The 13,013-nt window shown below is 37.8% G+C and overlaps 1 protein-coding gene across 1 annotated transcript in view; it reads left to right on the plus strand.

The window, feature by feature from the left end:
- The window catches only part of LOC130018086 (fibrous sheath-interacting protein 2-like), a 62,213-nt gene that overhangs the window by 20,074 nt on the left and 29,126 nt on the right, over positions 1-13,013 (plus strand). The window contains exons 15-16 of the mRNA XM_056108940.1: positions 5,050-5,086; positions 8,196-8,232. Coding sequence (XP_055964915.1) covers positions 5,050-5,086; positions 8,196-8,232 — 74 coding nt within the window. The remainder of the gene's footprint in view (positions 1-5,049; positions 5,087-8,195; positions 8,233-13,013) is intronic.

A 13,013-nucleotide genomic window follows, 5' to 3' on the forward strand; every position in this document is an offset into this window, starting at 1 on the left:
TCAAATCTATTAATTTGCTAATGTTTTATTGAGCTTATGCTTCATGCACAGCACTATGCTAAATATTGAACATAGTAAGTAGAAAAAGCATGGTTTCTACCATGAATTTTTCCAGCTCAGTGGGGGGAAAAGCATTTTAATAATAATAATAATACAATATGATAAGGACAATAAGAGGTATGTGCAAACTTCAAAAGGGTATAGAGAAACCGGGAAGTTTTTACAGAAGAAGCCACAATTGAGCTGAATATAAAAGATAAAGAAAGGGGAACATATTTATGAAGATATTGCTAAATACATTTATCAGTAATATGCTCCAATGCAAATTGTTTTTGTTAGTTTAGCTAAAAGCTCATTAGAGAAGTGTAGAAGATGAAGCTTGACTGGAATATTCTGGGAGGTTATAGCAAGAAATCTACCTTTTATCTTGTTATTAAAGGTAAACAACTGAATAATAATATTAGAAGGAGCATAAAATGATCAGAGTTTTGCCAACTTTGTCTTCAACGTACCTTATGGATTCCGGTCTGATGTTGAGGTCTTTGATCCATTTTGATCTTACTTTTGTACATGGTGTTAGGCAGAGATCTAAGCCCAGTTTTTTGCATGTAGTCATCCAGTTTTGCAAGTGGTACTACATGGAAAATATCATGCTAAGTGAAATGAGTCAGAAAGAGAGGGACAGACATAGAAAGATTGCATTAATCTGGGTAACATAAAGTAACAAACTAAGAGGCTAACACCCAAGAGCAGCTGTGATAAATACCAGGTTGTTCACTCCATGGCTTAGAAGCCAGCCACACACTGTAGGGGCAAAGGCAGCTCAGATAGAGAAGGGAGCACCAAATAAAGGGTGCTGGGAAGATCCGCCCAGGATGGGAGATGCATGCTGAAAGTAGTCTATAGACAGAACATGATTGCCACCCAGTGTCTCTTCTGCAGACCAAAGCACCCAAAAGGAGAGATAGAACAAAAAGGAGTGCCCTGCCACAGAGGGAGGGTGGGATGGGGGATGGGAGGAGTGGGAGGGATACTGGGATTGATGGGGGTGGAGAATGGGCACTGGTGGTGGGATGGGTAGTCGATCATTGTATAATTAAAACCCAAGCACAACAACTTGTAAGTCTACAACTGTACCTCATGGTGTTTCACTAATAAAAAAATAAAAATAAAACAAAAACTAAGGATAAAATAAAAGTGATCAGAGTTTGCAATTAAAGGAAAAAAGACTAGAGGCAATACAACAATTTATTTATTTTTATTGATTGAGATTTTGTGTTTTTTTAACTGAAAATCCATGAGATAGACAATTACAAAACTGTTCATGGTTGGGTTTCAGTCATAACAATGATTCAGCACACATTCCCACCACCAGTGTCCCCGTTTTCCTCCCATCATCCCCCAATACCCACACCCCCATAGGGGCACTTTCTTTCTCCTTTTGTGCATTATGGTTTGCAATACAGATACTAAGAGATCATCTTGTTTTTTCATGGTGTTCAGTATTTTTATCTGGAAGGTAAGGCTGAAGTAGATTTTTAATTAGGTGGCAGGTTTGGGGTGTGGATTTGACTGCCAAGGCTTCCAGAATTACAGGGATATGTGGGAGGTAGCCAACAAGACCCCAAGAAAGCCTGGAGATTCCAGTCAATAAAACCCACATACCTGAATTTTCAACAGATTATATCTTGGTGAGGACCTCAGAGGTCCTGAGAGGGTGGAGTCCGGCTGGATCACTTGACCTGCCCCCTCTCTAATTTATCCTGGTCTGCTCAGGCATTTGAGGGTCTAAGATTAACTGCAGCTTTTGATCTGTCTAAGATTTATTTATGGGTCTCTAAAGCAAGGCCAGTAGAAGAGCTTACATGCTGTTGCTGGAGTTGGTTCATGGGGATGACCTCAGATCTGCTTCCAGGAGTGTAGGGAAGTGAGGGGAGGTCACCCGTCCCGACCCCGAGAAAGCCTGGACATTTCAGTCACAAAAGCTGCATATCTGAATTTTCAGCAGATTATATCTCAGTGAGGTCCGTCCAGAGAGAGAAGACTACGTCTTGGGACATGGCGATGATTTTGGATTGTGGGAACAAGCAGCTGCTGGGGGCTTTTCTACTCTGATTTACCTGGTCTGAGATTAACTTGTAGCTTTTGATCTCTTTTGAGAGGCTGATAAATGAACTAGTATAGCTTACCTGGAGGTGGTTTGTGGGCGTGGCTTCCACGTACCTAACTTTTGGCCATTTAATTTCTCAGGAAACTTGGGTTCGAGTTGTTGGATGCACTATCCACATAGATAAAGGTTGACCTGCTAGCAGCACCACACCCCCAAGATTCTGTGGTTTTAAATACTGTAAATAATTGTTTCTCCAGCACATAATTCTATCACTACAACCCATCACTAATGCACCCAATTCCCAGCCCTCCCTTTCAACATCCCCCAAACTCAATTGTGTGGATCATTTCTCTTGTGTTGCCTTTTGGCCTTTTGTTAGTTTTTTTTTAAGTCCCACATATGATAGATATCATTTTATATCTATCCCTTTCTTTCTGTTTTACTGCAACTCGCATGATTTTGTTCTCTCTTGGAGTGGCAATATTCCATTACATATTTTCTTTCTTTTTTTCTTCTTTTTGAGTCACACCCAGGGATGCTCAGGGGTTACTACTCCTGGCTCTGCACTCAGGAATTACTCCTGGTGACCATATGGGATGCCGGGGATTGAACCCGTTTCAGCCGGTTACAAGGGAAATGCTGTCCCCGCTATACTGTCACTCCGGCTCATTATTCCATTACTTATTAATGTATGTATGTATATCGCAACTTCTTGATCCAATTATCCATAATTGTATGTTTGTGTTGTTTCAATATCTTGGCTATTGTACTAAGTGCAGTGATGAACATGAACATAGATGTACATATATCCGTTTGAATAAATGTTTTTTTGTTTTGTTTTGGGGATAGATGCCAACAAATAGTATTGCTTAGGAGTTCTATTCTTATTTTTTGCATAGATTTCCATATTGCTTCCCATAGAGGCTCAAACAGATGACATTCCTACCAACAGTGGTTGAAGGTTCCCTTTTCACTACAGTCCCACCAACATTGGGTGTGTGTCATTCATTCAATAGATGATACATCACAAAGAGAACATTTAAAAACTCATTTATTGGTTCAGGGTTAGTTAGTAAAGGAACAGGATTCATCTGCTAGCACCACCTGATCCCCCAAACACTTCTTTTTTTAAAATTTTTATTAGTGAGACACCATGAGATACAGTTGTAGACTTGCAAATTTTGTGCTTGGGTTTCAATTATACAATGATCAAATACCCATCCCTCCACCAGTGCCCATTTTCCACCACCATGGATCCCAGTATCCCTCCCACCCCCATACCCCCCACTTCTTGGTGTGATCTTGGAGATCTCTGGTACTGAAGAGTCCAAACTACATCACATTCTAAGGTCTAGCATCAAACCTCTAGCCCAGGGCCCAAAAATAAATTAATAAGCACTTAATCTGCTAATCTCTATGTTTTCTCATTTAATCCTTCCAATAATGTGGTCAGAACTATTTTCATCTATCACTCTACACACAAATAAATTATTTTGTTTTGTTTGGATGGTCAGACCCAACAGTGCTCCAGGGATTATTCCTGGCTGTGCTCTGAGACCATTTGGGATGCCGGGGATTGAACCTGATCAGTGTGTGCAATACAAGTGCCTTGCCCACTGCATTATCACTTCAGCCCCATACATACAAGTATACTAACTTTCAGAATGGTAAGGTATCACCCAAATTTCCCCCACAATATGTGGCAATGCCAGGGTTTTAGCTCACATCTCTCAACCAGTCCTACCTAGAACACCATGCTTGCCTCTTAAAAATAAGTTCTGATCAATTAATTGCACTAAGAATGGAGAATTGGGAACATATTTGACTTAAACTATAGGAATCAATTGGTGAAATTTGGTTGCAGTTTAAATATAGAAGATAGAGTTGAAGACAATGCCCTAATATCTAATATCTAGACTGAGCAACTAAGTAGATAGTGAACAGTGGTGGTATTCAATAGATAGGAAAGAGAAAAAATGGATTTTAATGAGAAAAGACTAATGATAGGTAGACTAGTGAACAAAGTGAGCCAACACATGTTATTATATGCTAGGTACTATAAACTAATAATCACAAGCCTATAGAAATATAGTTAATCCTATAAAAGAAGCTTGTAAGTAGGTGCTACTGGACCATACTATGTAGGCAGATTTCTAGGAAAGTTTTCTGTAGGAGATCACATGAGGTTCATGAGGTACATAAGTCCTACAGTCTAAGAAACTTGAGAGGGGCAATAAATAGAATACTAGACATTCACAAGAAAATAAAACCCTGCAGTTTGCAGCAACTTGGGTGAGGCCAGAGAATATTATGTTAAGCAAAATAATCCCAGTGGGAGAAGGACAGGTACTGGATAATATCACTCACCTATGGCTTACAGAGAAACAAATCAAGGATATAGACATTAGATTACAAAAATTGAGAATATGAGGTTACAGGGGAGTGCTAAGAGGGAATGACGAGGTGGACTATATGGAATACAGGGGCATTGGCATATTAGTCTTGGGCACTTTGGTTGTGGTAAAATGAGGTAACATACACCAAAATCATAAATTCCAATACTTGTATAAACATAAAAACTGAACTATAACTAAATTTTTTTAAAAAGGAGTGAATAATGGAGGGATCTTTACACTGTAGTGCTGGGCATGGTATAGCACTGCAACAAAAACCAAACAAATAAGAAACACTAAAGTTATACAAAGGAAATAGGGGAAAGGCAAAGGGAATTGCATGCTGTTATATAGAAGTACGTCTGGTGAGGTAGACAGTGGTCCCATATCTTCCAGTGAATTTTGTTTCCATGGAGTTCCTAGAGGGTTCAAGTAGCAGTGACCACAGAGAATGAAGACCTATTTAGTTTTACCTTTTTGTAAATAATGTGTGAAGAATACGAACAAATAGTAATTTTCTTTTGCCCTCTGAAAATCTACTTACAGATTATATACCTCAGACCTCTCAGCATCCATTGGTTAAGTAAGTATCCAAGAAAAGTGAATAAATTAATGCGTTGTTTTAAAATTCACATTTTTCATAAACAGAATATTGCTTGAGAATAGATTTTCTCATGGAACCCTCTGTTCTTAAAGTTCTACTGAACCTCATAGTTCATAACCTCTCAGCACTAAGATAAAAGTGGTGGGCTGGAGTGATAGTACAGCGGGGGGTGGCGTTTGCCTTACACACGGCTGGCTTGGGTTTGATCCCCAGCATTCCTATGGACCCCTGAGCACTGCAAGGTATAATTCCTAAGTGTAGAACCAGGAATAAGCCCTGAGCATTGCTCAGTGTAGCCCAAAAAGCAAAAAAAAAAGGTAAAATAAGTAACAAAGGTTTTTCACATCCTTCCTTCCACCTTCCATTCTTCTTAATTGTAGCAATATATCCATACAGTGCTGGGCTAATCAGCAACATTTACTCCTTTCAGTCAACACTACTTGTCTCATCAGGTAGCTTTCTGGGATCTCAGTCAATTGAATCATGTATTATTTGTGCTTTTTGAGGTTGTTTCCTAATAATAATAGTTTGCCATTTAGTATTAATGACTTAGTCTTTTATCCTACCCTAAGGATATTTACACTGTAATCCAAAATAATCCATCTAAAATAGTAAAGGCCACTGGTGAAATTGAGGTTTTGCCTGATTCTTGTGTAGTGGTCTTTCATTCCTCATACTTTGGTAACTGCTCATTCTTTGATATTACATAAATATATATATATATATAAATCCTAATGGAATACACAAACTCAGAAGAATGTTTTTCAAGCATTGAATAAAACAACAGAAATCCAGGATGTGTTTTGTAAATGACAACTCTCATAAAAATGATTGGGTAAAGTGAAGTAGCATGTGGCAGTAAATGGTGTTGACATACACCAAGTCAGCTAGAGAAGAATTTTGAGTATAGTAGTGATAGAAAACAGTTTGTCTGACTTACTGATTGCTCATAAAATACAAAGGTGCTATACAAAGAAAACTGATTAGTACACTAATATTAGGACAATTTAGGAAAAAGGTGAGAGAGTAATGATTAAATGTAGTCTTATGAAGTGTTAATTCTTACCTGACACACATACCCTCACCGTTGGCTATAGAGTTACAGAATCATTTGCCTTTTGAATAGAAAATGTTCTAAGAACTACTTGGGTGTCCTAGAGCTTTGCCCAGTTCCTCATAATTACAGAGTTAAAGGCCTATAGCTTAGGCAATATGCGCAGGCAATGCTAGGCTAACCAACAAAACATATATTAACACCTATTGAGCTGGCTCCACCTATTGCAACTAGGGTTACAGTTCTTCACAGGTAGGATCTTTATCTTGGGCCTCTTGTCAGATGCAGCTGACAAGACTCAACTGTAGATAAATCATATCTGCTTCACTATTTGTCTTACCTCTCTCTTCCCCCCTTAGTTTTTTTCTAATGCATACACACACAAAAATACACAGGAAGCTTTATAAAACAGAATTGGGAACTAAGACATGAAAAAAATCAAATGATCTGAGATAATGGTGCAAGAGGTAAAACAGTAAAGAAGGCAGTGACTGTAGCCCTAAAGACTGTTTGCAAGTTTGTATGTTCAACACTGGGTGACTGGCGGTTTTGAGGAAAGCAGTATCATGTAAAACAACTAGGTGCTGGTCACAGAAGTTTATTAAAGACTTTTCTTTTGAAATGCGAAATGTAGATAGACTTAAATCATATTAAATCTGAATCTATTCAGATGAATAAAGCACTGCCCCTGACCACAGTTGTGCTTTGAAAAGCATCTGGAGGAAAGAAGGGGACATGAGTAATTCCAGAGAGTGACTTGAAGACAAGGACAGTTGATAAAATGTCAAAAAGAGAACCACCCATGGAACTACCTAGTTTTCAACTTTGATGTTAGAATGCTGTTGTTAGAAAGAGAGGGACTTTTTAACTGGGGGCAGGGGGGAAAGTTGGGCAACAGTCAGCAGTGCTCAGGGATTACTTTTGGCTCTGTGCTCAGGGATCACTCCTGGTGGTGCCATGTGATTCCAGGAACTGAGTGAGTCCCATAGAAGGCAAACACCTTAACCCCTATACTTTATCTCTGGATCCAAAGGTACTGTCTTGTTTTGATTTTTTTATTTTAGAGGCACTGGGTTTTAATTCAGTTCAACCACTAGAATGCATACATAGTTTGAATAACAGATCTCAACACTATCGGCATGAGATAGAGGTAGACTGCAATTTATATTAAAAATTATGTATTCCAAAGACCTAGACTAAAATTTAATCTTGTCACATTAATTTTTAAGCAGTGGTTGACTAGCCCTGTGGCGGTTTTTTTCATGTTATCTTCTGGGGATCAGAAGGTCAGGAGTACTTTTTCTCTACTTTTGGGCATTATGTAAACCAGTTATTTTAATCCCTCACTATCACTGATTTTCCATAGATCTTTCCTTAATGTGGGGCAAAGGGAAGAAAGCATAAGTTTTGAGAAGATTGGTAGAATAATGGATTATAGAAATCACTGATCAAGCAAAACAGACATTAACTAGTCCATTCCCTCTCTCCTCCCTCATCATACTCTTCCCAGATCACTACAAAGCAAACATGGTTAAGGTGCATCAAGAAAGAGTAGTAACATTAGAGCTGTAGAGAGATTGCAGTGACATAAACACATACTTGGTATGCAGGAGGCTTGGACTTAATCCCCTGCATCGGATGGTCCTCCAAGCATAACCAAGGGTGACCCTAAGCACTGGCCCATGAGTACCGCCAACTGTGAATTGAACCATTCCCCCAAAAGTTAATAGCTGGAAGTTAAAATTAAATTTAAAAAGTAGTAATATTAGATGTTAGTGTATTCTGCAGCTATTATTTTACTGTCTATGCAGCTGTTCCACTGAGTAGTAAAGCGTGTTCAGGGATCAGAATAGAAGTAGGAGCCTAAATATTGGGAGATTCTTTTTTTTAAGCTTCTTATTCTTACTGAATTGCTGGGGAAGGAAAAAGCCCCCAAACGCAAAAGGGTTAGTCTGAATCAATGATTTTGAACTCATAGGAAATGTTTATAAATTACTAGCCATAAGTAACAAAATCACTCTTATTATCTTTCAGACATCATCATTTCAATCAAAATCTCTCTCGAGGAAAAGTACGTATGATGAAGTTCATTTATAAAACTATATATTTTAGGACATTTTCTTATTATCACTCAGACAACCAGCAATTATCTATTGACATTAAAGTCTCCCTCTTTATATTTTCCTCTTTTTTAACGTCCATTTTCAGTTAACCTGAAAGTAGTACTTGGATCCAAAGTCATTGTTATAAGAGTCTATTGCTATTATTATTGGCACTTTGGACAGGAGTTCTCAGGAGGGTGGATAAGGGGAGCTTTGAGAGATCTAATCATCATCAAATACCATAAGCCCCCTTTATGATGAGGGTCCACTATGGGGAGTACTTTTGCAGACCTTTGCAGCTTCTGACTCAGGATTCTCCCTTGGGCAAGCGAGCCAGGATACTGGATCTATCTCATTATTTTCTGGGTGGGTAAGAATCGTAGGATGGCTACTTCATCGAAGGAAGGGATTTGATTACTTGAGATTTTTGCAACTTGGACCAGGCAAACATAAGAGGTGAAAATGATGAGCACAATTCTGGGATTATACAGAAGACTCATGATTCAGGACAAGGGGTTCTGAGGAGTAGCACACTCTTACACATACTTTCATACATACACTTACTCAGCTCATTCACGGAACATGCAACAAGTGCAAAGACCTATACATAACTATCAATAAAAAGGTATTTATTTAATACTTTTGTATAAATCAGAGAAGTCATATTTCATATTCTGTTGATCACAATTTATTTAAAAAAACTTTGTAATTCCTCATATATCAAAGTTGTAAATGCTTTTTCCTCCTGAGTAGTAATGGGGAATAGGGAGATAGCTACAAGGATTGGAGTGCATACTTTATATGCTGCAGCCCTGGGTTCATGCCCCAGTAATCTCTGGTGCCTGAAGCACTGAGTAGGGAGTAGCCTTTGGCTACCTGATGGTGTGATCCAGAAACCAAAACAGTAATAATGTTTGTCTGCTGTACATAATATCTGGTAAGGAGAGAATAATATATACTAAAATTCTTAATTCATAAGTATTTGAATGGATTTAGACTAATTAAAACAAGGAGTTGAATAACTTATCATGGCTCGTGCCATACACACGGTAAACTATGAGTTTGATCCCTTTGCCACTGGGCCTGAATTGCCAGAAGTATCTCAGGCTCCTAACACCACCAGGAGTGGTTCTTCCACAACAACAGGAGTATACAAAATGGTAAATTTTATGTTATGTGTATTGTGATAAAAAGTTTTTGGGGAATCAAAATAAAATAAAATAGTTTTTCTCAGGTAAGTGTATGCTACATAAAATGAGGTGTTTAAGATAATTGAGAGGCAGTGTCCATACTGTAAGGAATCTGGTGCCTGGCCACCCAAATAACTAATGATGCATAGATAAAGTACTGGGTATTCGGCCTTTGCTGCCACTGGTTTGTTTCTATAGCCTTGAGAAGTAGAGTTCCTATGGAAGATGCACAGTCTTTCTATATCTGAAGTTCAACAAAACTCTTATAGCAAAAGGACGTTTCCCAGGGTATTTTTATGAGAAAAACAGTCATCCTCATAATATATGCTAAAAATAAAGTTTCCAAAGGGAATCTTAAAGATCACAGGGCTCAGTGGTAGAGTGTATACCTTGCATGTGTGAAGATCTGGGTTCTATCCCCAGTATGGTTAAAAAAATCACAACCACACATAAAAAACAAACTTGGAATAAATCTAATGTTCTAAATAGATATTGTCGTGGAAACCGTGGCTGTATTCCAGCTATGTACTGTTTTATATAAAGAATTAAAGTGTAGAGTAATAGTGCAGTGAGTGGAGTATTTGATTTGCATACAGCTGACCTGTGTTCAATCCCCAGTACCCCATATGGTCCCCCAAGCCCCGCCAGGAGTGATCCCTGAGCACAGAACTAAGAGTAATCCCTGAGAACCTCTGGGTATGGCCCATAAACAAAAAAAAAAAAGAATTAAAGTTTAATCCCTGTCCCTAAAATAGAGTAAATTCATTCTTGATTTCCCTTATATCCCTGCTCACCTCTAAAGAACTAAACAGTATAATTAATAATGTAATGAGCTGTGTCATGGATGCAGTGACCAGAACATTATACAAATACATTATTTAAAAAGTCACTGTAGTGCATATGCTGCCTGAGCCCATGTGCTGCTTACACCCATGTGGAGGAGCACATGTGGTGCCCAAGCACATGTGTCGCCCACATCTCCCCTCTTGAGATGTGTACTTTCATGCTTTCGTGTCTAATGTTAGGATGTGTGTAGGGTCTCTCTCTCCGCCCTTGGAGAAGCCTGTGTTCTCTCTTGAGTACATTACTTTCTCATTCTCTCCCCCTCCACACCTTAAAAATCCTCCAAATAAAATATTTATTTCAAAAAGTCATTGTAAAATATAAAATATATATATATATAAATAAAAGTTATATAGTACCTGATTCAACCTACTCCCCTCCAGATAGTCCATGTTGCTACAGTGTATGCAGTGAAATATGTCTATGTGAGACAAGTCAGGATTTTCAGGCAGAGTCCCATGCAAAGGCAGATGAAAGACCTTTAAAATCACCTTTAAACAGTACAGTGATTGGCGGGGGTGGGGGGTGGGGGATATCCTAACATAGCAAAACTTAAAATATCTGACCCTAAATATAGAGTCTCTGAATTTCCCAAGGTAAAACCTGCAGATTTGACAGCCACATTTGACGGTCACAGAAACAAATGTAAGACACGTACTGTCTTTCAATGTAAAAGAAAAAACCATAAATGAGACTCAGCAATTGCAGAATAATTTTGTAAACTTTAAATATCATCTGAAAGAAGAAACGGAGTTGATTTTAAGAAACATTTATCATGAAATGATGTTTGAGTTAACTCAGACCATCTCTACTCAGATGCAGATGACATGCTAGCAAACCAAAATGACAAGTTCAAAAAAATTGGCTCCCCCCATAATGACATCACCTTAGCTGCTCTGAAAATGTGGAAACTGATTGAGAACCTGTATTCTGCAATTGAGAAACATGGTATTGTGGTATAATCGAGGAAATTTTGTCCATTTCTTTTAAACTAGACTTAACATTCAGTGAAGAACATACCATTTCTACAATATAAAACACTTAAAACACCTCATTGTCTTTTAGTTTGGAGAACCTGAATGATGTTTCAGAAGACATGGTTCATATTATTTTAGAACACCTGCCTGGTCTAGCATTTTCTAAGCAAGATGAGCAACACAAGAAAGATCCTAGATATACATGTCATCAGAGAGCCAGTAAAAAGAAATCCAGTTCTGAAACTGACTAGATCAATTTCATTGATGAAGAAGAATACTAAATGTAATGTCAAATATTTTTTTCTAGTTCTCTCTGGTTGATTATATAGAAATAGCAGCATTATGCTGGGTTATAAATAGGTTGGACTTAACAGGGAATGGCTAGATGAAACTGAAGAAATGATAACTATCAGGTAATGATGATATCTAGATTCAGCTACATAAGAGACCAATGAAAACAGAAGTTCAAAAGAGCAGATAGTCCAGACTGAGCAGTCAGCTCGGCTGCCCTCAAGTAGCTAGTTGTTTTAGATTTATATGTCGATTTCCATCTATTAATATTCAGTCACACCTTAGAGGGTACAATAATTGAAGTGATAAAAATTGTTCTGGATGCTATTAAGAAAAATAATGAAATGCAATAAGAAAAATGTAAATCTCAGGAAGAGAAAATCTTGCAAGTTTATAGATAGAAGAGCTCTGAATGACTCCAAAAATGAATTAGATTCTGTTGTTGTAGCACTAATGAATGACACTTTGAGAAGCTCATTAGCAGTTTGTATTTGTGAGGTTTTAATTAGAGACAAAAATTAGAGCAGCAGGGGCCAGAGGGATATACTACAGCAGGTAGGGTACTAGCCTTGCATGCAGCCAGCCCAGGTTCAATCCCTGGCATCCCATATGATCCCCTGAGCACTCTCTCCCATATAATGAGATGAAGTGAGAGCGTGTGAATGACTTTAAGGACAAGCTCTGCATCTCAGTCAGATGCTGTTTATTTCTTATACAATTCTAGAAGATATTAGTACAATATTGTGTAGTATTAAGATGGATTACAAATTCAGAATTTAAGGTTTTCTCAGAGCATATAGACACTAACAGCTTTTTATTTGCTTTGCTTGTTGATTAAATGAGTGGATGCTCTAACATAATCTCCAATATGATATCCATTGTGACCCTGTCAGGCTCAAATATCCCTGAAATGGTTTTTGCTACATTGGAAGAGTTTGCTAGTAGAAATTCAGAAACCCTCAATACTAGTCAGTGAAACTAAAATAATTAATCAAGAAAACAACGAACTATAATGAAAAATAGAAATATGAATACTTGTGAAAAATATTGCAGTTTGAGTTACGCATGCCTGCAAAAAAGTATTAAGCACCATTTTGAAGTCTATTTAAACTGAATCAAATGTGAATTTGGCAACTTTAGGAACATGTATAAGCAAGTCACTGTGAGAGAAGCAAATGCTCAGATATCTAGACAATTTTAGATGTAATTCCTTTAGGTATGTTTCATGAAACTGAAGCAGAAGAGAAGAAATGTTGACTATTACAGATTTAGGGCAAGCTAAGGAAATTTTCTTCCTGAAGAAGCTGACCCATAATCATGTTTAGATGATCCTGTCCATTTAATGAAATCCCCCACTATATATTTGATTATAAAAGTGAAATAGAAGCAGAACTAAAAAATTCTTTGGGGTATATAAGTAGTACTGCAAATTACATCATTGAAAGTGTT

This window comes from Sorex fumeus, unplaced genomic scaffold, assembly GCF_029834395.1.
Source record: "Sorex fumeus unplaced genomic scaffold, SorFum_2.1 ptg000236l, whole genome shotgun sequence".
Taxonomy (NCBI): domain Eukaryota; kingdom Metazoa; phylum Chordata; class Mammalia; order Eulipotyphla; family Soricidae; genus Sorex; species Sorex fumeus.